General features: G+C 42.6%; 1 protein-coding gene and 1 long non-coding RNA gene across 5 annotated transcripts in view; one reads left to right on the top strand and one right to left on the bottom strand.

Moving 5' to 3' along the window:
• Positions 1-2,789: 2,789 nt before the first annotated feature.
• Positions 2,790-27,028, bottom strand: part of DENND4A (DENN domain containing 4A) — a 63,723-nt gene continuing 39,484 nt past the window's right edge. For 3 of the 4 annotated variants that reach the window (XM_080982075.1, XM_080982076.1, XM_080982077.1), the window contains exons 19-31: positions 26,075-26,191; positions 24,178-24,327; positions 22,800-23,893; positions 21,901-22,114; positions 20,454-20,548; positions 17,222-17,397; positions 16,984-17,130; positions 16,089-16,293; positions 14,677-14,931; positions 13,713-13,830; positions 12,574-12,736; positions 9,518-9,582; positions 2,790-7,465 (exon numbers count right to left, since the gene is read on the bottom strand). In XM_080982075.1, the coding sequence (XP_080838201.1) occupies positions 7,329-7,465; positions 9,518-9,582; positions 12,574-12,736; positions 13,713-13,830; positions 14,677-14,931; positions 16,089-16,293; positions 16,984-17,130; positions 17,222-17,397; positions 20,454-20,548; positions 21,901-22,114; positions 22,800-23,893; positions 24,178-24,327; positions 26,075-26,191 (2,936 nt within the window). In that variant the 3' untranslated portion in view covers positions 2,790-7,328. Of the gene's footprint in view, positions 7,466-9,517; positions 9,583-12,573; positions 12,737-12,773; positions 13,580-13,712; positions 13,831-14,676; positions 14,932-16,088; positions 16,294-16,983; positions 17,131-17,221; positions 17,398-20,453; positions 20,549-21,900; positions 22,115-22,799; positions 23,894-24,177; positions 24,328-26,074; positions 26,192-27,028 lie in introns of those variants that run through there. The other variant, XM_080982078.1, reaches the window with a different exon arrangement.
• Positions 9,591-18,095, top strand: LOC308463686. The gene is made up of 3 exons (XR_013979688.1): positions 9,591-9,954; positions 10,847-10,958; positions 17,787-18,095. It is a non-coding gene; the product is annotated as an uncharacterized lncRNA (long non-coding RNA).

Raw genomic sequence — 27,028 nt, 5'->3', positions numbered from 1 at the left:
TTTAAGATACAAAATTAAAAACCATGCACCATCTGCTTTAGCCATCTGGTTTGCAGTGAATAGGGCAACAGGGGCCAAAGGTTATCTGGTAATTAAGGTGCCTGGTCGAGGTAAATGTAAGATATATGGCTACTTGTCTGCCATTTATGGATAGAAGGAAATATAGCTCTTTGTCTCCCATAAAAGGTAATAGGAAATGGGTGTATCTTTTATGATTGGTTCTAGCAAACAACCAATAGGAATTTCAACCAGGCTGATTGGACAGAGGCAGCCAAAGGAGGAGCAAGGGGGCTGGGCTGAGGAAATATAAGTGCTGGCCATCAGGGCTGGAGTAGGCAGAGCTTTGGTATCCATATACCACTGTGTCTCTCATTTATTTGTCTGACAAATAAATTATTATTTTAATTTCTCTATTGCTGCGTTGAATATTTCATTCCAGCTAAGCGTTAACCACAAGCAGGGTGCTACAGTCTGGCAATAAGGAAACTAGCGCCTTGTTTGCTGGGTGGGGAGGGGGCGTCCATGCTTTTCCTGTTTTGAAAAGATTAATTTAATTTTATCATGTATATAAAAGAGAGGTCAATTATAACAAAAGACAAAAATTAAAAGGTGAAAAAGCAAAACTATAAAATAGGTACAGTTGCACATGGGTTAAAATAACAAAGTCGAAGTTAAGATGATCAGCTTTATCAGATTATTAAATTTGGTTCCAGATTTGCCAGCCTTGTGACAAGGGTAAGAGTTGCCTTAAAAATGATGGCTCTGCTGTACAAGAGACCAGGGCCCTGCGGGACTTGACATCTTTCCGCAGGGCCTGCAAGACAGAGCTGTTCCACCAGGCCTTTGGCCAGGGCACAGCCTGACTCCCTCCCTCGGCAATCTTCGTGGAGCTCTGGCCCAATGGTTGCCAGTGGCTTGAATTAATTAATTTTATAATGAATGATTTTAGAATGTTGTTTATGCTGTACTTTTGTACTGTTTTATTGTTGTTAGCCGCCTTGAGCCCGGCTTCAGCTGGGGAGGGCGGGATATAAATAAAATTTATTATTATTTATTATTATATGTCATAAAATAATGCCAAATCATAGGAAAAGAATCTAGAGGTTCTAGCCCTAGTTGAAATCTCAAATTACGTGCTGCTTGTCTTTTGTGGAGGGCATCTCAAGAGTCATTGATTCATTTATTATATGCTTCTCACCCAGTCCACTCTCCATGTGTACTGATGGGGGGGGCACCATAAAACTCAGATATTTGATATCCCATTTTCAGAAGAAAAAGATAGAACGGACACTAAAAGTAGATTTATTTAGAAATTTAAGTCCTTCATTTCTTTTCATTGCTTTTACCGGTGGTCTTGAGAAACCTCACTGCCTTTGTACATTCCCTAGAAAGTTTTTTTTAATGGAAAATTAGTGGGATGCCCATCATCTAACAGCATCACCTAGGTACCTCCACTAGCTTATGCCTGGTGACTTCATCCACAAAGTGCAGGTTGCCAACATCCACATCACATCCATGTACATATGCATGCCACTTGCCTTGACCACATTTGAAACCTCCTATTCACACATACATCAATGAAAAATGCCAGCAAACACTGGTACAAGAATTTTGGAGTTTGGGAGCTTTTGAAGGCATTTTTGGCACGATTTAACGCCCGTTGCCGGTTTTCCAGGACATTTGCCTGATTTCCAAAAATCAGGATGTATGGCAGCCCAATAGTAACAATAATAGTAATACAGTGGTACCTCGGGTTAAGAACTTAATGCGTTCTGGAGGTCCGTTCTTAACCTGAAACTGTTCTTAACCTGAGGTACCACTTTAGCTAACAGGGCCTCCTGCTGCCGCCAGGCCACCGGAGCACAATTTCTGTTCTCATCCTGAAGCAAAGTTCTTAATCCGAGGTACTATTTCTGGGTTAGCGGAGTCTGTAACCTGAAGCATCTGTAACCCGAGGTACCACTGTAATATAATATGCTGCCCATCTGACTGGGTTGCCCCAGTCATCTTTCACTCTCCATTCATTCAGAGGGGTTACACTCCCTCTGAAGGAGTGGGTACACAGCTTGCGGGTTCTTCTGAATCCTTTGCTGTTGCCTGAGGCCTTGGTGGCCTCAGTGCAGTGCTGGTTCCTTGAGCACAAGCCTGCTGTTAAGTGGGGAAAACAACCTAATTTGTAAATAAATGGAGCAGGCAGAGTAGTGACTTCAGAAAAATGTAATAGTTTTATCTGGTGCTTGGCATGAGAATACAGGGTGTTAAAGGCAGGCCCTTTTTTCAGCAAGGAAATGTTAGGGTGTGCAGATTGCCCTTCTGATATTTGCTACTGAATATTTTAAGATACTGAATATCATCAGATTATGTTGCTGGTATTAGAGCTTTTAAAAATACTTGTGGTACATGAAGCTGCCTTAGTGACATGCAATTCACAAAGGAGTCCCACACAAGTTTCTGTGTAATAAAGGACATTTTCAGGCTGCAAATATGAGTTTCTATATTAAAAAATCCACTGATATTAAGAGACTTGTGGAACTTTAAATACTAACAAATTTCTGACATAAGGCATTTGTGATCTATACCAAGCTTATGCTATGGTAAGCTTGTGCTTACTCTAAGTTTCTTAGGCTTTCAGGTATCACGAGACTGTGATTTTCGCTGCAAGACACTGAACCTCCCTGTGGAAATTGCTATTAGGGTTACTGAAGTCTTAAGAATCCTGGAAATGATGGAGAAACATTGCAACTACTTGTCCTCAATATAAATGTAAGACAAAAGAATGAGCACAAAGATCATGTTCACTTTTCTTTATTGAGCCATTGTAAAATTTTAAATAGAATCGTTTTTCTAGGACATTTCATGGGGGAAAACACAGCTTTTTCCATTGTGAACATGGAAATTTACACCTTAAAATTGACCTACAAATTCAAAACAAAAATAAACACTTAAAACTGATATTCTTTGTTGGTAAATAAAATGTAAACATTACATATGTACAAATCTACAACCATTCATTTGTAAAAGTGCTCTTTAGCAAATTAATCCACCAGCTGTACCTCCTGCTTTATAATGCCATATATACACACATTTACATGTAATGAATATCCATTTTCTGTCTTTGGGATAAAGCATTTCCTATTGAAATACTAAAGTCATCTACTTGATAAATCCATTTCTCTACAAAGAGCAAACCTAACGTTACAAGGATTATGAACACAGTAAAAAGGAAGAAAATAAGCACTTAAAAGCCTCAAATATGTTTCAGATACCATGAACCATAAGGATAAAAGGCTTTGTTATATTACCAGTAGGAAACACAGAACTGTTCCTAACTATTAGGACAACTCACTATAAACAGAAGGAAAAAGATTCAATAACAAAGATTAAAAATGTAAACTCAATCCATGTTTGTTTTTAAGTGAATGTATGGGCCACCTCAGACATATCAGATTAAATTTTGTGTCCGTGGTGATGGTTTTCACTAGAGAGATGCATGGTGATGATTTTCGCTTATCATAATTTGTGATAAGAATGGGGATCAGCCATTCAAAAGGGGGGCGTTGAAACATATTTTGGGTGTGCACAAGCTACTGAGTATGTTTGAAGTAATTCCTTGAATTCTGGCCAAACATGTTAATAGGACAATATCCCTCTCTATCCTTCTCTCTTACCAAGCTAACACACCAGCCTAGAGGGCTTGATTTTAGTATATACACACTTATGCTGTTAGGAAGTGCTGCAACTGGAAAATTATCGGTCACGTTAATTGAAACTTTGATGTTAAGACAGCAGTAGACACACCCACACATACACACACCCTTGTGAGACCATATTCCCCCAAACAGGTTATACATACCATATATGAGTGAATCTGATTTGTCACTTTCTTGGTATCCCTAGAAACACCAGACAGAGCTCAGGAAGAAGCTCTCCATCATAGCTCTAAAGTGCTATAAAATAGTGGCTTTTACACAGCTAACAGAAGCAAGAAGTTGCAGTTCAAAGGCTGACCAGCACTCTACTTTCTTCTACACAATACAAATACCAAATGACTTATTTACATTTGTGGCAACCACAGTGCACATCTTTTCCTTACACAACATAACTGTGTGAATACAACATAGCACAGATACTGTACACAGAAATTAACACCCACCCACATTACTAGGTACTTAGCAATGTGGCTTCCAAAGTTCTATACCCACTATATTAGGAGGCATAGCTTTGTCACAAAATTCATGGAGATGACATTCTCTTAAAGTTACCTGTGTTTGTCTGTAATTGCAAGGTGAGTACTGATGTGTGGAAATGCACGAGGAAATTCTCCTATGCAAGCCCGCAGAATTGAATGGAAGCTATGCAAGAGGATGCAGGGGGGACTTATGCAAGAGAAATTCCTAGTTCATTGTGTCCTTAGAGACTACACTTTCAACACACCCAAAGAGGCTTCAGCCTTAAATGTTTTTTGAGCAGCAGGCCCACATGCTGTCTGAATCCAGGAGCAGATTCAAAAACAGTTTGAGACATGGCAAAAGGGACCTGCTGTTCAAAGACAAAGAAAAATTCAAAATGCCTGAAGTAGCTCTTTGGATTCAGGTCTAAGACCAAGTTGCTAAGGCATAGGTTAATAATCCCCATGCAAAACGACTATTAGCATACTAAGACCATAAGAAGAGCCTGCTGGATCAGGCCGATGGCCAATCTAGTCCAGCATCCTGTTCTCACAGTGGCCAACCAGATGCCTGTGAGAAACCTGCAAGCAGGACCTGAGCACAAGAGCACTGTCCCATCCTGTGGTTTCCTGCAACTGGTATTCAGAAGGACACTGCCTCCAACCAAACATATTAGCTGGAGAAAAACCAGGAGGAGGTGACAGAATAGGCAGCACATCTTCCTGTAAACAAGGAACTCTACATGTATGTGCAAATTAGAGAAGACACTATAATGTTCTCCAGTTCTCAAAATTTTAAAGTATCTGGGTTTGAAACACAAGCAGTGTGAAGCCATGCAACAAAAAATAAGAAGTTGCTATGATGTTTGCATATTAGCAAACAAGCAATGATATCTAATATATCTGATACACATCTTATCTCAAAGTAGATTACATTCTCTTCCCCAACCCACATGATCCTATTGCACCCAAATTTTCTGTTTGGACAAGCTTGTCCTAAATTCCATTTTGGAACATATTGGTCCACAGATTATACAGTTCTTTCCTTCAGTTTGTATATAAGCATTTTCCCCAAACGACTTGCCATACACTTTGGCTGGGATCCAAAGCACCATTCCCACATGCCCAGAGGTGCTTTGGGTTTGTCCTTCTTAGGCAGCAGCCCATGGAAGCAGAAACACATGACACACCACTTTGGAAACTGCAGGGACTTTTGAAAGCAGATTGTGAAATGGGTGTAGCCAGGATTTTTGGCTTTTTTGGTGGGGGGAGAAGCTCAGTTAGCTGTGTATTTTTATTGACTGGGGGGCAACTGCCCCCTGTCCCCCCTAGCTATGCCCATGGATTTTGATATGGTATAGGGCAGAAGTAGGGAACATCATAGCCCTGGGCCCTTGGAATTCCACCTGGGCCCACTCCCTCACCGACTCGGCTCTGTGCCCTCTCAGGTGCTTTTGTATGGCTGAAATGTGTCCTTGAATTGTGATAATTCCGAGTTGCTTCAAGATGGCGGATTCTGCTCGCGGGAGCAAGGGCCTTTCTGATGAAGAGCAGCCACCTGTCTATGTCCCAGATGCCAAATGGGTGTCAGGTGGCCAGGGCTTCTGCCTATGAATCTTGAAGCAACCAACAGACTAAAACCCCTGGAAAGCCGCCACTATGGAACAAGAGCTTGCCCGCCTTGAATAACAACACTAGCTCAGATTGGAAGCTGCCAAGAGGATCTCTAAAGTCTGTTTTTGGAAACACTCTTCTAGCAACGGCAAACCTTATGGCATTGTGAAGATCTCAAACATATATACCCAACCCTCCCAAGAGAAATTTTTATGGCTCAGTACAATGGGATTAGCTTCCATTATGAATTTAGCGGCCCTAGTATTACTATCATTTGCCCTGTACAATGTGTTCAAGCCCAGAAAACATGAATTGTGACAATTCCTCCTGCTTGCCTGGATGGAGAGGTGGGCAGGGTGTGGGGCTATGTGTTTCCCCAGGAAGAGGTACTTGTTCGAAGTGTGGTGCTTTGAAGAGGGCATCTTCAAATATTAAATAAATGCAAGCAGTTAATTGCCAGGGGGGGGGGGGAAGAATTGTGACAATTCCTCCTGCTTGCCTGGATGGAGAGGTGGGCTGGGTGTGGGGCTATGTGTTTCAAAACCTCAGAGTTTTGGATAGCTGGAATGTAGCGTATTGTACAATGGTAAGAGTCACATCCCTTGTCCAATTTTGACTCTGGCCTGGCCCAACACCTGGGAGGTTTTCCATGAGGAAATGTGACTCTCAGACTGAAAAGGGTTCCCAACCTCTGGTGCAAAGCTTGTTATTTTGATGAGGAAAGGTCCACAACCCTACAGAGCAAATCTTGACCCATTGGGATGCCTAAAGTAGCTCTTTAAATGGCAGGCTTTGCAATGGATTATCTGTATAGCGGTGGCTCCCCAACAGCCAACCATGTCAGATTCTTAAAAGTGACAAATGCACGTAACTTATGAAAGCTTCATACAAGTTTGAAATACTTGTCAGCTAAAGTCTGCAATCTTTTAAGTGTGCACTTATGGGGAGGGACAGGAAATACTACGACCTGCATTGCGATTGAGAACAGCATCGATATTTCCACACTACTTTTTAAAAAATGAAAGAGAGAAGGGCTTTATCTGCAAAAAAGACCAGTTGCTATAAACAGCAATATTCTGAGGGAGGACAAAAGTATTGCTTCTGCAACAGGATCACTTGATTCACTATAGTAATTTAAAAAGTTAAAAAAATATGAACTTGCTATAAATAATTTAAAATCTGTTATTATACAACTCTGGTATGAGCTCTGTGACATTTTTAACTTTCTATGTAAACAGTTCTGAAAAGCTTATTTCATTCATGCAAACTTTCAGTACATGATTTTGGTCCATCTCTGCTTAAGCTTTCTGCAATGGACCATTCCGTTTTCTCCCCTACATGTTTTGCAGACACTGTCCACAGCGAAGAGAGCCTACTCTGGCCCACGGCTCATAAGTCATTCCAGCAACATTTCCCCCCTTGGAAATCCTAATTTTAAAACAAAGCTGAAGATGCTTTTTTAAATGGAGAAGGGTGAGAGTCTTTCTGAAGTTCTGTTTCTTCATACAAACCCTGCTGCAATTCATTAGGTGCAATGTTTATTTTTTTAAAGGTACGGCTCCCCAAAAATCTTTCGACATTCCATCACTCCTGTACTTGGAGGCCTATCACAGTTGTGGGTGCTCTTCACCTGATTTACTGTAAGGCGGTCGTAAGCCATTTTGTATTCTCTGTCAAAAGCATCTGTAACGACAGGAGGGGGGAGGTTATACCAGAACAATGGAGCAGGTGCCAGAAATGCTTTAGCTTTGGGATAGCTATGAACTAGGAGTGTTTTCTGCACAGCTCCGATTCATTTCTTGGGGCAGGGGGATTTCCCAGTGGACTCTGCTCAGATAGGGGATTCTGAAAAAGGCACTCTGTCCATGGCTGACTTTAGGCACCAACTCAGGAAGCAAACCTGATAAAAATGATTTACTCTTTTTATAACCTTCTTGTCAGATGACCCATTCCTGTATTTCTGTTTCTTTAAGGTTTGATTTTATATGTTAGGTGGTTGTACACCACATAGATATATTTTATATGCTTTTGTGATGTATGAATTATTACTATTGTTAATATTAGTGTCTGGTTCTTTTCTGTAATACTGTGTGTGTGTGTGTGTGTGTGTGTGTGTGTGTGTGTTTTCAAGAGACTGATGCCATTTTAGACAACAGTTTTGCATTCATGTTTCACAAAAGAGCCTGCCTGAAGCACTTCATCATACAATTCCTTTTAAAAAATGTGTTATATCCAGATTAGCAAGACGAACCAATAACCTCAATTGGGGGCTGATGGGTGGCCCCCAAATGGCTTGTGCTTCCAACTTAGTGGTGTTCCAACTTAGTGGCAACAACAAATAAATAGTAGCTGCTTGCAAATTGGGCTGGTTTGCACAATGCTAAACCATGGGTGCATGCATTAGAATTAAGCCAGAGCAAAACCTTCAGCTCAGAATAAAAATTTCTGCAGCATTTACTCCGAGTTTTCATTAGTCCTGAGTTATGAATGAATATGAATAAGAGATTATTGTTTTAAAACAAAACCCTGGTTAGTTAAAAAAAAAGGTCCTCTTCATGTTCCTTGGATTGAAAATGGCTTGGTCACTTTTTAGCGACCATCAATAGTCTGAGTCAGAGGAATAAACCCATTCTTATTCCCTTTATAAAATCTTCCCCACTCTTGTTTGCCTAAATAAAAAAAATCCTTCCAGTAGCACCTTTAAGACCAACTAAGTTAGTTCTTGGTATGAGCTTTCGTGTGCAAGCACACTTCTTCAGATACACTGAAACAGAAGTTGCCAGATCCTTCTATATAGTGAGAAGGTGGGGAGGGGTATTACTCAGAAGGGTGGTGGGTGAGATGAGCCTGCTGACGACTCTTAACGACTGTAATAGGTCTTACAGGAAAAGGCAAGGGGTGAGAAGGTGAGAAATGGCTTAGTCATGTATAATGGGATAAGAATCCAATGTCTTTGTTCAAACCAGGTCTCTCCATGGTTTTAAGTTTGGTAATGAGTTGCAATTCAGCAGCTTCTCTTTCCAGTCTATTTCTGAAATTCCTTTGTAGTAAAACAGCTACTTTGAGATCTTGTATAGAATGTCCTGGGAGATTGAAGTGTTCTCCTACTGGTTTCTCTGTTTTGTGATTCTTGATGTCAGAATCTTGTTTGCCTGAAGGTGATCTTCACCGCACACAGGCAAATAGCTATTTACGAGTCTGGCTTTACAGAAAAGAAGCAACTAGGTTTAAATTACAGTGGTGCCCCGCAAGACGAATGCCTCGCAAGACGGAAAACCCGCTAGACGAAAGGGTTTTCCGTTTTTGAGTTGCTTCGCAGGACGAATTTCCCTATGGGCTTGCTTCGCAAGACGAAAATGTCTTGCAAGTCTTGAGATTTTTTTTTCGCTTTTCCCCCCCTTTATCTAATCTGCTAAGCCTTTAATAGCCTTTAGTAGCCTTTTAGCAGCTAATCCGCTAAGCCTTTAAGCCTTTAATAGCCGCTAAACCGCTAATAGCGCTAATCCGTTAAGCCGCTAATAGGGTTGCTTCGCAAGACGAAAAAACCGCTAGACGAAGACTCTCGCGGAACGGATTAATTTCGTCTTGCGAGGCACCACTGTATTATACTTCATCTAAACAGGATTGTGAAAGATGCTTTGAAACAAAAAGTATCCTTTTAAGTCTTGAAGTAACAGTTTACAATGACTACTTTTATGTGCACTTAGCACAACACAACACAACTTGATGGCTTACCTATATCAATGTTATCCCTTCCAAGCGCAACAAGAGAGAGAAATAGTATTTCTCTATAAAGGCTCCTAAAAAAGATACATTGGAAAGTGTTATTTTAAAAACCACAATCTTATATGAACCTACTATACTTCATATAATCCGGACATTCTTCTCCACTCTAAAAGTAGTGATTTTTGCATTGTTATTATTATTTGTAACTGGGTCATGATGATAGCCCTGCCAGGTCTAGAAAACACAACATGAGGCGAAGGGGAGTTTTCACTGTTAAAAGAGATTGGAAGGCTGGATTGCACCTGTGGCGTTTGCCTCCTAGGATGGGTCAAGGAAAGGGTTAAAATGGGTGTGATGTGATTGGCCAGTGAGAATGCAGGGGGGGAGTAAAAGATAGAGTGGGAGGTTTTGAAAAGTCAGTTGAGGTTTGTCAGTTGGGAGTTGAGGCTTGGGTGTTGGAGAAGAGGGTGGAATAGGCAGTGGGTTGGTCGAGTTATTGTGAGAGAGTGAGAGGAATTGTTAGGGAGGTAAATACATAGTTGGGAATAATTCAGTTTGAAGTTGTTAGGAACTAAGATTTAAGAAACTGACAAGAGAAAAATAAACCGAAACCATACACTTATTCCTGCACTTAAAAATAAACTTGATTATTTGTTTATGTTAACAACTGTCTGGACTCCATGTGTCCCTGTGAGAAGCGGGGTGGTGGCAGCGAAGAAAGCAACCGCAGTGGTGGCACAGGGTCAATAGACCTTGAAACGTCCAGGGGCCCTGTGTGATCGCCACAGCACCCTACTCTCCTTGCCAACCTGGGCATAGAGGTTAGGTCCAGATGAAAGCTCTACTCCAAAACATCTGGGGTGGAGGAGGCACCAAGCTGGAGAAGGCTGTTCTACTTTGTACTAATTCCCGTATTTTTCACCCTATAGGACGCACCTAGATTTCGGGGGGGGGGGAATAAAGGGGGGAAAATTTATTTATTTTCCCCAGGCGCGGGGCTGGGGCAGGGGAAGCCCGAGCTTCCCCCGACCCCAGCCCCCAGAACGGGTGCCAGAGTGATGGCGAAGCTGCGCGCAGCTTCGGCATCGCTCTGGGAGCTTGCCGGGCTGGGGGGATAGTTTCCTGAAGCCTGGAGAGTGAGAGGGGTTGGTGCGCACCGACCCCTCTCGCTCTCCAGGCTTCAGCGAAAGCCTGCATTCGCCCCATAGGACGCACACACATTTCCCCTTCATTTTTGGAGGGGAAAAAGTGCGTCCTATAGGGCGAAAAATACGGTACCCTTTTTCTTATTTATACCACATAGTGGGACTGCAATTGACACAAGGTTTACATTCCCAGGGACTGCGTGCAAAGGCAGAATCACGGCAGAACAAGCCCTGGAACTGTCCCTGCCATCCAAGATTTTGAGAATGGGGCTGCCTGAGATCTCATGGGAGTCTCCCACAGCTTGGTAAGCAGGGTGGAGGGTTTAAAAGCTCTTTCTGTTAAGGATTTTTGTGGCATGGAAATAATTTTTAAGCCCTTTGCCTTAACAGGCTCTGGGAGGCTCTTGAGAACACTCCCAGAGCCTGATAAACAAGCTTGCTCCTCTATCTATCTATCTATCTATCTATCCATCTATCTACAGGGTGAGTCTTTTAAAAGAGGCCCCGTGGAACATATGTACTCTGTATCCACAGAGCCTGTTTTAAAGGACTCACCCTGTATCTATGTCTGGTGATCTGCAGAAGCTGCAATCACGTTAAGTACATGCTTTTGCAGTGCCCTTGAGAAAGAGATTTTTTTCCCAAAATTGCCTGGGCTCTACATAAACACTGTTTTGTAATGCCTGACATTGCTTCCCTTTGTTCTGTTTTTGCCTCTGGGGTTGAGCGAAGGGCGCCACTTTGCTATGTTTCCACATTTTTTTTGTGAGCCATGGCGGTTTTGCATTGTGACCCACTTAGGAGAGCACAGTGCAGTAGGCACGATCAAAATGCAAAGCTGGTACAGCTTGCTTCCTATTCCAGCTACCTACATCCAAAGATGTAGGTAGCTGGAATAGGGGACGCGGGTGGCGCTGTGGGTAAAACCTCAGCGCCTAGGACTTGCCAATCGCATGGTCGGCGGTTCGAATCCCCGCGGCGGGGTGAGCTCCCGTCGTTCGGTCCCAGCTCCTGCCCACCTAGCAGTTCGAAAGCACCCCTAAGTGCAAGTAGATAAATAGGTACCACTTTATAGTTTCCGTGTGCTGCGCTGGTGCTGGCTCGCCAGAGCAGCTTCGTCACGCTGGCCACGTGACCCGGAAGTGTCTGCGGACAGCGCTGGCTCCCGGCCTCTTAAGTGAGATGAGCGCACAACCCTAGAGTCTGTCAAGACTGGCCCGTACGGGCAGGGGTACCTTTACCTTTACATCCAAAGAAAGTGGAGCAGAAGCTCTGAAACACCTTGTCTCTTTGAAGCAACCAGGATGTGAGGGTAAGAGTCCCTGCCTGAATAATTTTCATGGCCCTTCTCCCATAACAAATGGGAAGAATGAACCACTCTGGCTGCCACCCTCCACTGAGTGAGAAAGCCTTGATGTTTAATAGTGCATTTGTGATCCTCACTGCTGCTTTGCCAAATAGGAACACACAAGCACACAGCACTGTGGCTGCTTGGACTGAGGGCATAGGTTCAAGGAGTCCGGTGAATTGGTCTGGCATCACCTGGAGCTGCAGCATTGTTGAATCTTATCAGATGTGGGCATGATTTGGGTGGGAGACCACTGGAAAGCCCACAGGACTGGATATGCATTTAAAACATTTTCTTTTGTGGGGGGGGGCAGTGATTACGTTCCAGTGAACACTGTGAAATAATAACTGCCACCACCTCTACAAGAAAGAGTGCAGAGTGTTTGTTCTAAAGAAGCATTCAGGTATCAAACACATAGCACGAAATGATGTTACAGCCCATAAGGCATCCTATCAAGAGCCATCCTTTTTCAAGATGCAGAACATCAAAGCATTGATACTCTCAAGGGGATGAATGACTTCCTCCTCTTACAACATGATACTATAGGCTTCTTTTTAACTGTGCTCATTTACCTTTGCCTTTTCATCTGTGGCCATTTGTTCAGTCTCTCTAGAATCTGGCTCATTGGCCCATAGACATCATTCATCTTAATACTCTTCACCATGCTTTTTAAGAGCTCCTGGTTAAATGAGCTGTCATCGTTCTGCAGTAAGCGAACCATTGGGTAATTTTGTGCTGGGGAGAAGGAATAAAAAGGAATATTTAAGAAGGAAATGAATAATAACAGGGGGAATAACAGCTGAAAGGTAAAAACAAGGATACCTTTTAAGTTGGCTCTGCAAAAAAAACACTTGTCATATAAAGACAGAATCAGGATAAAGGGAGTACAAAAATAAAGCACAAAAAAGCAAGCCATAAAAGGGAAGTTCTGGCCAATAGCATATAAGAGTTGCAACCAAATGGGTATTAAAAGCCAATTCAAAAACAAGCATTGAGACCAATGCAAGGTTTTACTCAGGTGACCCTGCAAGTAGTGGTGGCTGGTGTCCATTGAGACAGGTGGGGAGGAAGGCAGAGAAGCAGGAGACGCAGAACCAATGACAGGTGGAGCCAAGAGATGCTAGTTTAGCCTGCATCTTCTTCCCTGCAGAGTTCCACAATGACAGCACTGAGACTAAGGTGGAGGAGGAAGCTGGCAGCCACAGCCACCTCCTAGGCTGGATATAAGGCAGGTAGATGGGAAGGCTAGCTGGGTCTGGCAGAGGGTGATGGGGCAGTGTCTCCATTTGTCTTAATGGACCAGCCACCTCTGCCTACGAGGCAAATCACCAACACAACTCCAATGGTTCATCTTAAAAAAAAAAAAGGATAGGAATTTAACAATTGAATGGAAAAAAGGCTGGAAAATAAATTTGTGCGAAGGCAGTACACTGTAAGCCAAAAAGTTACTGTGTAAAATATACACACATACACACTAAAAAGGGGAATATTTTTTTAAAAAAACAAACAAAATAAAAAAGCAACCTGAACAGTACAGAATGTAACACTCACTCTCAAACACAAGTGTTTGGTTTTGACCTGCAAGACAAACAGATTAGCACAATCAAAATCCCCATTGCTTATCAGCTTAAGTTACTGGTGGTCATAGTGAATAATTTGTTCTAAAAACAGCACACAACAGCTTCCAGGCTGCATGCCGGTCATCACTTACTCTGTGCATTCCACAGAATATAGAGAGGCTGCCCTGGATCCTTATGCAATTTCATGTTGTCCCACAGCATCTGAATTAGAACGTACTTGCTGTCCTCTAAGATGCAATTCCTGGGAATCTGAGCAATAACAACACAAAAGACAAGACTGAACATAATAGTAGGAAATTACAGAACAGCATCAAACTTCCTTGATGCCACACACACAGTGGGAAAGGATAACAATTCTAACTTTCGGCTATCGCATTGTAAGCTTCTTCTCTGCTAGGGCCCCACTGAAGAGTTATGAATACCCTGGCCAGAGGTGAAAGTGGGTGTGGCAAAAGGCAAAAAAGTAAACAGGATTGACACCCTAGCCTGTGAAGGAAGGTGTAATGTGGTTTTTCGCTCTTTGTTCCCTGCAGTGGTATGGATTTGGATTGGCCCCCTGTTCCTGTGCCATTGTCACAAATTGAACTTTTTCCCCCAGTGCAAGGAGCAGACTCTTCGATCCAGATTTGAAACACAGTGGAGGAGGGGTAAAACGAAAAACAAAAAACTATGCACAGTCCCCTGGCACCTACTATTTACATCTCTGCCAGTCCCCTGCACTGGCTATTGGCATCTCAGCTAGTCTGGTCCAGAGACTAGACATGCACTTATTTTCCATTCTTGAAGCATTCTGCAAGGATGAGCAGAATACTGGTCAGTCTTCAATTTCAGAGATCTAGCCAGCATGCTTTCAGTACTCATTATGAGGATATCAACAGGATCTCTAGAATCAGAAACTATCCCAGAACATGTTCAATACAGGTCTAAAACAGATTGGTAGTTCTCTCTCTTCCTGCCCCAAAACACACACATGCACAGTCCCAAAATCCCTGGAGTGGGAAGCTGCAGGAGCAGAGAAGAGCTGCAGTCGGAAGGCACAAGGTTTATAATAATTTGTCAAGCCCTTAAAACAAATGTACAGCCATTTTTTCATACCTTTGAATTCTTATTACAATGCTCAGAGGACAGTATTAATCCTGGTAAGTTACTGGGTAAGTCCAGGCGTCGAAAATACCACACTAGATTCCAGAACACAATGGGATGGTGGTCCACAAAGTCTGGCACTGTTATCACATGATCCCCTTCGTTTTCTAATAAACTTTCAAGCTCCTTCCATACAACAAGAGGACTCAGGTATGGTACAGTTATGGGCTCTGGACTCTGCAAACGCCACTCCAACCCCAAAGGATCCTATTGCATATATAAAGAAATAAAAATAAACATTTTTTGTATTTATTATTACATTTGCATTCCATCTTTTCTCTGAGGAGCTCAAAGTGACATACATGGTCCTCTCCACCCCCACCCTACCCATTTTACCCTCACAGCAATCCTGTGAGGTAGGTTAGGCTGAGAGACTGTGATTGGCCCAAGGTCACCCAATGAGCTTCATGGCTGTGTAGGGATTTGAACCCTGGTCTCTCAGGTTCTGGGCTGACACTCTAACCACTACCCCACATTGGGTCTCATGATTAGCTAAGCTCTACTTTAGAGGTTCTTCTTCAGGAGCTACTAAAGCGGGTAAGAAGAGGCAGCCTTCTCAGTCGCAACTCTCTTGAGAACCTATCCTAGCGCTTACACTGATGTCCTTTAGGTGCTAGGAGAAGACTTTTTCATTTTCCTAGCCTTTTATTCTCCGATGGGCTTTAATTTGGGGAAGGGCCATGGCTCAGTGTTAAGAGCAACTGCTTTATGTGCATAAAGTTCCCAGGTTAAATCCCTAGCATCTTCTGATAGGGCTGGGCAAAGATTCCAATCTGAAACTCTGGAGAGCTAATGCTGGTCAGTGCAGACAATACTGAGCTAGATGGATCAATGTCTTGACTTAGTAAAAGGAAGCTTCCTATGCTCCTAACATCCACTGTTGTTTGACTAGTGTTTTATTGAGTATCATTAAAACATAAGAGCCTGCCTGCCAGATCAGACCAAATGCCCTTTAATTCCAGTATCATGTTCTCCCAGTGGTCAACCAAAAGTCCCAAAGGGAAGCCCACAAACAGGACCCAAGTGCAACAGTGCTCATTCCACTTGTGATTCTCAGCAACTGGTATTCAGAGACATGCTGCCTCCAACAGTGGAGGGAGAACATGGTGGCTAGTAGCCATAGGATAGCCTTATCCTCCATGAATTCGTCTAAGCCATTCAAATTGCTGACTATCACTGCCTCTTGTGGGACCAAGCTTCATAGTTTAACTCTGTGTGACACTTCTGGGATTATACCATTGGTCAATTATCCCCCCTTTGGTAAATTTTAAGCAGGACAACTGGCACCAACATGGTAAAAGCAATTGTGCTTTGCAGAATCTTTGATTGCTCTGAAGGCAAGAAAAGAAGGCCTAAGTACTCACAGCTGTCCCCTGCAATGTGGTAGGCAAGCTCCCAGTGGGAACAATGTGACTGTGCTTGTGATGCTCTGTTTCCTCCACCTCCAGGGGACTGAAGGTACTCATGCTTCGAGACAAGGCATGGCTGGTGTGCTCAGTCCCAGCAGCATTTTGCCTTCTTGGAGGGATCTGAATGCTTCTGGCACAGGTGCTATCAGGCTCTTTGGATCTGTTACCAACAAAAGAATATTTGTATTTGTCTTTTTATATTTTACCTAAAATCACACATTTAAAAAATCAACATCTACCTCCCCCCCCCAATCTCACACACAACTCTACAATAAAAAGAAAAGGTAAGGTCAAACACTGTCCTGTTATTTGCTGTTCTAACACACTGCACATAGAATCCATCCTTCAATAAACTTGCTTGCCTGCTGTCTGATAAATGTGCCATACTGCTAACTGGTTCTTAGGTGGGCAGAAAATAGACTTCAGTCTAGCCACTAAGCCAGAACACACAGTTTTCTTATTCATGTATATGAGCCATTTCATGACAACCTCCTCCCCATTTCCCCTGCATCTTCTAAAATTTATCTAACTGATGGGCATAGATTATTACCATGCCACTGTTGATTATTAATAAAAATTAGCATAATGATTCATGCTGATTTTACTGTGGCTTTCTAATGGGTATTTTGGGTAGACTGTTGCTTTTCTGATGTTGCTTTATGGTTTTAATTTTTATCGCTGAATCAGGCCAAGGACCATCGAAGTCAGCATCCTCTTACCCACTTTGAGCAGTCAGGATGGAGTGGGCAACCATGACTTGCCTGTGGGCATTTATTAAAGTATTATTAAATGCCCACAGGCATGTCAAGTGGTTTTTTTCTTTGACTGAGTCAAAATGTGATAATTTTACCTATTTGAATGCAAGTCATCCTGAGCAGGTATTAGAGATGCTGAAAATCCTGATGTGGGATCAGAGATGCAGGACTTTGCTGCATGGTTGAAAAAAGATGATGGAAGCTGCATGTTCTCTGAAGATGGACTGGATTTCAGGAAATATCTATAAAAAGTACCCCCAAAAAATGTTGCAATTAGACAACACACATTTGGAAATACTGCAAGCAAGAATCCAATGGCAAATAATCAGTTACCTTCCAGGACCCCGTAGATCTCTGATTTCGATGTTCAGGGAAGGCAAGAATTGGTTTCCGCAGAAAGGGCATGTGGTATTAAGGTTGGAATCATCTGCTGTCCAGCCTGCCATGATTTCTTCATCATGTACAAGACAGTCACAGGTATGGCATCGTGAACAGCTTGAGATGAGGACCTGTGGAAAGCACTTCATTAAAGCCCTCAGTGCAGCTTTTGCCCCCAGTAGCAAGAGAAATCCCAAGTCATACCAAACTGCAATAGAAACCCAAGTGAATTCATAAAACCTAGAGCTGGGCTGAAAGCGCCTCTCGGCTCTGCATCCTATTCTTTGGCTGAAAACTTCAGGGGGGCTGGAGATTCCCATTTCAAATTGACCACCAAAGGAAATCTTAAAATATAGTTGGAAATGTTTGTAAATGTTAAACTTGTTTTGGTATTTTAGATTCATTTATTGAAGTTGAAAGTAAATAATGTATCATGTATGCAGATGTACACAGGGTTTGAATATGTTGCATTCTGATAGGTTACCGTGAAACATCGAGTAAAATTTTCACTGTTTTTCAGGTTCTGGAGATGAAAACAGTCCAATTCCAGACGTGTTTTTTTGGAAAGCAAATCTGAATTCAGTGTGGCTGACTTCTAAGTTAAGCATGCACAGAATTGCAGTCTTATAGCTGAACTGGCAGGCTGGCTAACAAAAATGCTTGCTTGTGGACTTGTTTGCAAGGCAACTTCAACCATTTCTTTGTCATCTGCTCTTACATTTACATGCTGGAACTAAAAGGGGCTGAGCAAATAAGTAAATGTGCTCTCAACTCCCAGCCTTCCTGAGCAAAAACTGCCCTCATACCAATTAAACCAATTAAAACGTCAGTTGTCTAATCTACTAATTAAGCTAATTAAAGATTGCAGGCCTAAAAAACAACAACCAGCAGTTCAGTTTCAACACATGAATCCAGCAAGGCACGAAGATGTTCAATTCAAGGTACTCAGAGATCAGCAACCTAATCCACTATCAGCATATCCTCTTTCTGTTAGTGACCTTGTTTTAAGCCAGAGATGTGGAAGCTTCTGCCTTCCAAGGGCCTTTGGCCCAAAGGCGGGGGAAAGGAAGGAGCAGAGAAGTGAGGGCAAAGACACCTCTTTGCATGCTGTGAGCCAAATTCAGTTTGCCTCTGGGGACTTCAATTGGACAGGCAGGATGTTTTTCTCTCTCACATGGCTTGTTAATTCAAATCAAAGAATGTTGGGCTGCATTCTCTTCAGCTGGCTGGATAATGGAACCACAAGTAGCAACACAGCCTGATTCTCTGTTAATTAAAAAACAAAACAAAACCGACCCTGCTTGACCTCTCAGCATACAGAGACTTTTTGGGGAGTCTTTCAGTCTGGGGCTCCTGGGCAGAAACTCCATAAGAGACCCCAAGAAAAAGTTCACGGGGGGGGGGGGAGATGTTGGAATTCCACACCCCACAAAAGCCACAGGCCCATCTCTACAATGTATGGCTGCTAACTGAGCCTCACACCATTTTACACCATGTTTGGCTGCCCCTGAACACCACCATCATCACCACATTTCTTGTAAAGGATGCTAACAATTCAGCCAGGTACACAAGACTTGTTTGACAAGGTGAGGTGTTGCGAAGATCTGAACAAGGTGCTGATGGTAGCATAGGGATTGCGGCAGCCTCTTAGGCAGGTTATATGCCAGGCTCAGGAATATTCTCCAGGAACCACTGTCACGGCAGACAGTGAAGTGTGAAGGTGAAAAGGAATGTGGAACTTCCCTTCTCTATTGGTTTGGTTCATTCTTGAAAGGAAGAATAACACCAACCATTCACTTGCATGTACCATCTCTCTCTCTCTCTCTCTCTCTCTCTCTCTCTCTCTCTCTCTCTCACACACACACACACACACACCATAGGCACATGTAGACCCAGATAGAGTGTTCTGTCTCTACCAGCACAAAGGAAGGAAGTAGGTCAAAGTGAGGGTGGGAGATGAGGAACAGCTGGGCTCTGTGCAAGCGTTGTGTATGTGATGTCACATCAGTCAATAAAACACCCGCTGCTCACTCTCATTCCCTTTCCCACATCCTTATTAATGCTAAATAACAGATACCAAACCAAGATACAGTGGTACTTCGGGTTACATGCGCTTCACGTTACATATGCTTCAGGTTACATACTCTGCTAACCCAGAAATAGTGCTTCAGGATAAGAACAGAAATCGGGCTCTGGCAGCGCAGCGACAGCGGGAGGCCCCATTAGCTAAAGTGGTGCTTCAGGTTAAAAACAGTTTCAGGTTAAGAACGGACCTCCGGAACGAATTACGTACTTAACCTGAGGTACCACTGTATGGAAGGAAAAAGAGGAAGAACCAATTTGTATATAGGGTTTTTAAATCTCCTAAATATTTGCCCATGGGCCAGATGAAACCAAGCAGCAGGCCAGATCTGGCCTGTGGGCTGTAGGTTCCCCACCTGTTTTAAACCCTTTGAGATTTAATTATCTAGTCCTGACCTTTACAGAGCGCAATACAGAGTTCTCCAACATTCAGCTGATCCCCTTGAGGACACCCCTCCCTGTCACGAAAATTTAATTAGTTGCCTCAATGGAAGAAAAAGCAGCTATGAGGATTTTGCTGCACTGCGGTGTCAACAAATTAGCAGCTGAATCACTCTATTTTTAGAGCTGACAAATACATTTTAGATTGATTTGCTGGCTTCTTCTATCAACAGCTTATCAGTGGGTATCAACGATTGCTCATTTGGATAGTAATGAGGCTTTTGAAGGTTCATTTGAAAGAGTAATGAAGGTCCCCTTAGCAGTAACTGGCAAAAAATCTTCCATTAATATTAGAAAGCTACATTTCTGAACTGAAGGGTCACCTAGATTTTAGAAACTACCCTAAAGGGATGGCCATTACACAGGGCAAACTAGAAAGTATATGAACCATCCTTTTCATCAGAACTAACACTAACTTAAGCGGGGAAATGTAAGGTAGAGATGAGTGGGGATAGAGCAGAGAGCTCTTTGATGAGGCAGGGGTCTCAGGAAATCAGATGTAGCACAAAAGATCTGGGTCCCATGGTTCCTTGTCTGTTTCTAGCCAGAAGGAGGAGACAACCTGTTATCTGGATACCTCCTCCACACCAAACTGAGAAAGCGAGTAACCTATCCTTTTTGCTAGTGTAGAACACAAGCTGTTTAAAAAGGGGAAATGCTGTACCTCCAGTGCGTAATTCTGGAACACGCTGGTGCTGCTTGTACTGCAAGATGATACCAGCTCTGATCTGCCAGGCAAAGGAAACTTTGAAAGAGAGCCTAAAAGGCAAATAGATACTTGTTACTGCAGAAGGAAATGTTAGACTGAGCCATGATAGTACTACATTGTCATGGAAAGTACAATTGTTGTAAACAGCTGTCATTTTTTTATGAATAGAGGTATATAAGTACTTTTATAAATAAAAATAAATAATAAAAACAGAAACACACTCTTAGAACTTGGAATATTACTAACAAAAAGCAGAAGAGAAGAGAATGACAGGAGAGGTAGTCATCCACAGAGAGACAATAAAAGTTATTGCAAATTAGACATGATGTGACATTAGTTGCATGAGTACACTGCTGTTGTTACTGTGCAAGTAATAGCCAGGGGAAATCTTGAGTAGCTTTTTGTGGATAAGTTTAATTTTCTCTCTCCCTACCACTATTTTGTGCTGTTGTTAAATAGAATTAAACTGTTATTATATGTTTTGAATTTTACGAGATTTTATTGATTTTGTTTTTTGCGATGTGTATTTTTAATGGGAAATGCTTTGAGGCCTGCATGACATAAAGCAGTACACAATTCTAAATAACTGTTGTTGACATCTGTCTCTCTCAAGAGACAATGGAGTGCATCTCCAGGGATCAAATCAAACCGCTGCATTAGCAGCACCGAAGTGAGCTCCTCATGGCGCAACCCTGGATAGTGTGTACCAAGGTCCTGGACTGCCCAGATGGCAAGGCCCCGCTCTCCGCCTCACTGATGTAGTCCAAAGGAAAGCAGAGCAATACGTTTGGCACCAGCTTGGCTGAACGAGTTGCCGGAAGGAGGCGTACAAGGCGCCACCCAACCATCTTAGGGACTCCACTCCGGATCTGTGTAGGGTTACTCCTTAGCATTTTCTTCTCCAGAAGATACCCCATAAAGAAGCAGAGGTTTAGGACCAGATTTTTCCTTCTCCTAGAAGGGCCGCCTTTCCAGGTTAACGAGCCCCATCTTTCCCTCACTTCCCTCCACAGCATGTGCAGAAACTGCCTTCTTGACCGTTAGACCCACTATTGGTCTCATCCACCCAATCTGCCAGAGCTTGTCTTTGTATGCAGGGGAAGTCCCTAACCCACTGAGGGTATGAGACCCATCGGCTACCCTCACCTGGTTTAGCTGGCCAGTCGAAGCCATTCCTGGGGTGTGGTCGCTGTCACATGCTGCCAGCTTCTAGGAGCCGCAGGTGACAGCTGAGTGCAGGGTAGGGACCAAAGGTGGACAAACTACCCCAGAAGGAGCATAACATGTCCCTCACCAGAGGTACTACCCCTCCCCTAACACCCCATACATCTGTTACTAAATAACTAAAATAAAATAAATAGGGTAAGAAAGGAAATTTGAGAAATTTAAGGAGAACTCTTACCGGACTGAGAAAAACGCTTCGATGTGCCACTGTTAGAAGCTGAACTTTCAAGACTTGTCCTACTCAAGCCAATTCCCTTTAACACAGAGGAGGCATTCTCTTGAGGAGAGGAGTTGCTTTCAAGATCATTGCAGACGTCTTCATCAGTCAGGGAGGCAGTTTCTGAATCAAGGGCCCCAAGGGATGAAATGCTTGCTCGGTCTGAGTTTTGATCCTGAAAACAAGAATAGTAATGTTTTCTGTGCTTAAAGGTCTCATAGAAAGTATCTGGAAGAAACACCATCATCAATATCAACAGAACCAAGCTGGATCTTCTTCTAGAATAACTGCTTTGAACATCCAAGTTGACTTCTATTAACTGGAAGTGAAAATCTGAGTGCCAAGCAACCTGACTCATGTATATAGTTAACAAATGAAGACTGAATATCTCCTGCAATAGTTATCATATAGCTGCCACTTTCAATGTCTCATCACATTCCAAAATTTATTGGCTGGTAGAGAGCAAAATTCTCTTCCTTTTTCAGGATGAAAAATTTGATCAACAACAATTTACTTGTCCCTACAGTGCAAGAAGACAGAGGGCCCTATCTATTTATTTTGCAACCATTTTCCTTCTCTGTGTTTGACATAACTATTATTTTCTTTCCTCTTGGAGTCTCCCAGAGGAAAGTCAGGTCTGTTAGTCTCAGCGTGATTTACATGCACCTGGCTCTCAAATCACAGGATTTGTATGCATACCCAAATCTTTGCTGAAAACATTTTTATCATCTTAAGTGACAGGGAAAGTTTCTCACACACCTGCACTGCACAAAAGAGCTGCACACCACAGTTTGAGAACTGCTCTACTACAGGAGCCATTTTGGCTCCCCTCGCACCCAGCAATGTTTTAAGATGCTTACCTTTGCTGATGCCGCATACGTAGTAAACTTTGAGTACCACTTGCTGGCCTTCTCAGCAACCCCTTTCCCTGCAGAAAACATGCTGGTCTTTAGAACGTCAAAGGTAGGTGTTAGCAGTGTATCCAAGTTGAAAGCAGTTGGAGAGGCAAGAGCTATTGCACCAGCTGCATCCTGAGATTGTCCCCTGGACAGACTATGGGGAGAAAATACTGGAGAGGACCAAAGTCTGTCCCTTCCCCTTTCTTCATTTTTTATGTGGTAGCTTTTGGATTTGGTAAGGCTTGCCGGTCTGGGTGAGTTTGGAGGAAGGCTAGATCTCCGGCATGGCTGAGCCAACGTTGGACTCTTTTTGTTGGTGTTCTTGTCACTGTAGGCTTTTTGCAAATCTATGCTTGGCGTACGGCTTGTTAAGGGGCTGCTCATATTGTTCATATACATTTCTATTTCTTCAGCTAAATCTCGCCTTGCAGACGGGGTTGAGGCACTTCTGTCCTCATCGTCATCCTCTTCCTCTTTCTGTTGTTCTGTCTCAGCAGCCAGCAAGGAAAGTGGATCAAATCCCATCTCAACACCAGTTTTCTCAACGAGCTTTACTGGAAAGCTGATGGCTCGCTGAATCCTCTTTGGCCTTTTATGTAACAGCTTCACAGTCTTCACTGAGAAAGGTTCATTATCCAAATCTTCCAAATCAAATATGACAGGAGACTCTGTTTTGTCCACAAAAAGGTCCTCATAGGGAGCATCCTCATCACTGGATTCTTTCTCCAAGTTCCCTCTCTTACTGGGTCCCAAGGAAGACTGTCTGATGTTGAGAGTGTTGGGCCTTTTTCTCTTCTCAAACACTTTGGAAAGAATTTTTGCATCCACTCCTAGTTTTTCAACTATTTGTTCTGGACTTGCCTCCTGGTTAATATGGTTTTTCATGAGTTCTATCAAAGCATCTCCACTCAGATTACGGTTCCTGTTTCTCCAAACCATCCGTTTCTGATCCAGTTCAGCTGCATTTAAGTGCCTATTTCTTAAGCTTTCAACTCTAGTAACTCTTGTTTTGTTGATATCCTCAAAGCAAGAGAATAACAATCCTGCAGAGCTTTCTGTGAGGGGGAAACACACACAAATCCAGGGAAGTGGATTTAGTCACAAAGCAAAGCAGTGCAGAAATTGCCATAAAACCTTAGACATCTCTAACATGTGTAGGAGTTTTATGATAGGATGGGGACCCTTATATACTACCATATTAATAGAGAATCCGGTTAACAGTCCTGAGAAAAAAATATCTAGCCCTCTTATGAATGAATGTATGCAATGGGATTGTTGTCTCACAGAAAATAAATGAGTCAAAACCATCAATTCATGAGAATCAACTGCACCAGCTTACCTCTGCCGATCTCTCCTGCTGTATCTGCTACTTTGCCAATTTTATCATTCAGGCGAACAATCCTTGATGCAGGCTTAGCTCTATTCGAATTTTGATAATTTAATGAAGGAAGGCAGTCACCACTTCCCTTTCCACTTTCTACTTCAGATACTGTATACACAGACAATAAACATTTATCACTTGTTAAGATTTGAGCTTGCTCTTAGTAAATTCTAGAAAAATAGGAGCATTAACCATAAGCCATTTCCCCAAGTTATTAGGTATTCAAAAGTCAAACTAGCATACCATGTAGACCATCTCACACTTCTTTACTGCTCGCAGGGCAGGCTGATTTACATATATTACATGTTTCCATATGATACTGTGCATGTGTGGAGATGCTACCATGGTGCATTATCAACAAGGGAACATGGCAGCTAAAACCTGAGCAGCAGAATCTCTTAGCAGTAAGTACACATGACAAGTGATTGCCCTATAGTGCAGGGAGGATGGCAGTGGCAGGAGGCGATATTGCTTATGCGCTTATTCCCAGCTTAGACTGGTTCTCCAACTACAGTCATTCCTGGATTGGGATAGCCTCAGTTACCCATACTCTGGTGGCCTCCCACTTGGACTACTGTAATGTGATCTATGCAAGGCTGCCCTTGAAGATAGTCCTGAGGCTGCAGCTAATACAGAATGCAGCTGCTAGGTTAATAAGTGGGGCAACGGGTATTTAAGACACAGCACTAGCTGTCAGTGAGCTATTTGGCCAATTCAAGGTATTAGTATTAACACCCGAGGCCCTAAGTGGCATGGAACTCAAGTACCGAAACAGTGCCAAGGGGATTTCGCAGTTGGCAGTGATGTGTGACCGTGCCGTCTCTCGGTGGGGCTTTCCCATCTGTGGAAGGCCCTCCCTAGAGAGGTGCTTCAATCTCCCTCACTATTAACTTTTAGGAGAAATTCTAAAACATTCCTGTTTACCCAGGCATTGGATGGTGAAAATCCTGGGCTGTGGCAACCCTGAAATTATTAGTCAGAGAGGAGGTGATAGCTTTTAGGAGTTTTGAACTGTTGTTAGAGGTTGCTCTTAACTGGATTTAGAAGTTTTAATTGTATTGCTTTTGCACTGTTATGTTTGCTGCCCTGGGCTCCTTTGGAGGAAAGTGCTGGGTATAAATTTTAATACTAATACTACTACTACTAGTAATAATAATAAGCAGCAGCACCACATAATTTAACATTGATTTAGAAATGTGCGCGCACACACACTCCTGTAAAAATCTAGGTTCTTTGATCCGTTATGCAACTGAGTTACAAAGTCTTCACGCTCTTCCCAGAAGCACACGAAATCTGTACTTTTCACCAGAGGCAAGAATCCAAGTTTTTCATGTCTGTTTTAAGACTCATAATGGATTAAAATCCCCTGTAGGCATAACCATCTTTTCAAACCTCTTAAATTCAAATGTGCATAAATTCACTTTATGAAACCATAGAGGTTGTTACAGTTCTACATCATATGCATTTGCTCCAGTGAGCATTCAGCCAATAATAAAAAGGGCTGAGAGAATAATGGTGAAGAAAGAAGACTCTTTCTTATTGACTCTCTTCCTTGTCTTTGCATTTGCCCAGCAGTGCTTGTGGAAGGTATTCATTATAATTTTATGTACTGCATTATAATGCATTGATAAACCAAGGCACCCAAGGGGGCTAACAATTAAAAATACGGACACCAAAAGGTGGGGCTGCCTCAACAGTTCTCCCAAGCTGCTGGTAGTCTATGACACAACATGACACAGAAATACAACAGTAAAGGGATATTCAAAAGAGAGGCAGTGCATAAAAGTTGGAATCAAAACAACCCCAAAGGAACAGAATTCAGGCAACATGACAAGTATCAATATTTGATACTTACAAGAACTAGAGTCACTCTCTTTCTTATCTTCCTTTTGCTCACCATTCCTCTGAGCAGTGGCTTTCCCTTGTTTAGCTGCTGCTTTCGATAGCCTGTATAACAGATCTGAATGTTCCCCTATCATAATAAAAAGGATAAAAAATTAACAATACATTTTTTACTTTAAAAAGAATGCCAAGCAGAAAGGGAATCATGGGATGCTGTTGCAATGAAATACAATGGTACCTCGGGTTACAAGACGCCTCAGGTTACAGATCCTGTTAACCCAGAAATAGTACCTTGGGTTAAGAACTTTGCTTCAGGATGAGAACAGAAATCGTGCAGCGGCAGTCACCATTAGCTAAAGTAGTACCTCAGGTTAAGAACAGTTTCAGGTTAAAAACAGACGTCCAGAACGAATTAAGTTCTTAATCCGAGGTACCACTGTATAGAGGTGATATTGTTTGTAAAAGTGACCATTTGTTTGAATGAGGAAACTCAGCAGTAGAACATTTCCAGAAACTTGGGGGACTTTTTGGTGACTAAAGACTGTCCTCAGTTATAATAGGGCTGTTCTGCTTTTAGAGACTGCATGTATTTTTTGCATGACACTGATTATTAGAAAGAAGACCCTTGGTTCCAGTGCCTGTCTGGCTGCAGTTAGGAAGGATGTACAAAGCTGTTTGGGAGAAAAGGGATTTTTACCCCTCTCAATTATGAAATTCAGTAAGACTAGTGCTTTTTTTGAGGGGGGGGGGGTGCGAAATCAAGCACTGAGTAAGACTATCTTACCAGATGAATCTAGACGACAGCCAGTAACTTAATCTCTGCCAAAATGTCAGTTTAGAATTTATGTATTCTGGACCACTGTGACTTATACAGGGAAGAGGCATGGTTCAGTGGTTGAGGATCTACTTTGCACGCTGAAGGTCCTGGGTTTGGTCCCCTGAGCCATCTCCAAGCAGAGCTGAGAAT

This window comes from Podarcis pityusensis (assembly GCF_964106645.2).
Source record: "Podarcis pityusensis genome assembly, chromosome: 14".
Taxonomy (NCBI): domain Eukaryota; kingdom Metazoa; phylum Chordata; class Lepidosauria; order Squamata; family Lacertidae; genus Podarcis; species Podarcis pityusensis.
Note: the sequence above shows the minus strand (reverse complement) of the source record. Positions and strands in the feature narration are given on the sequence as shown.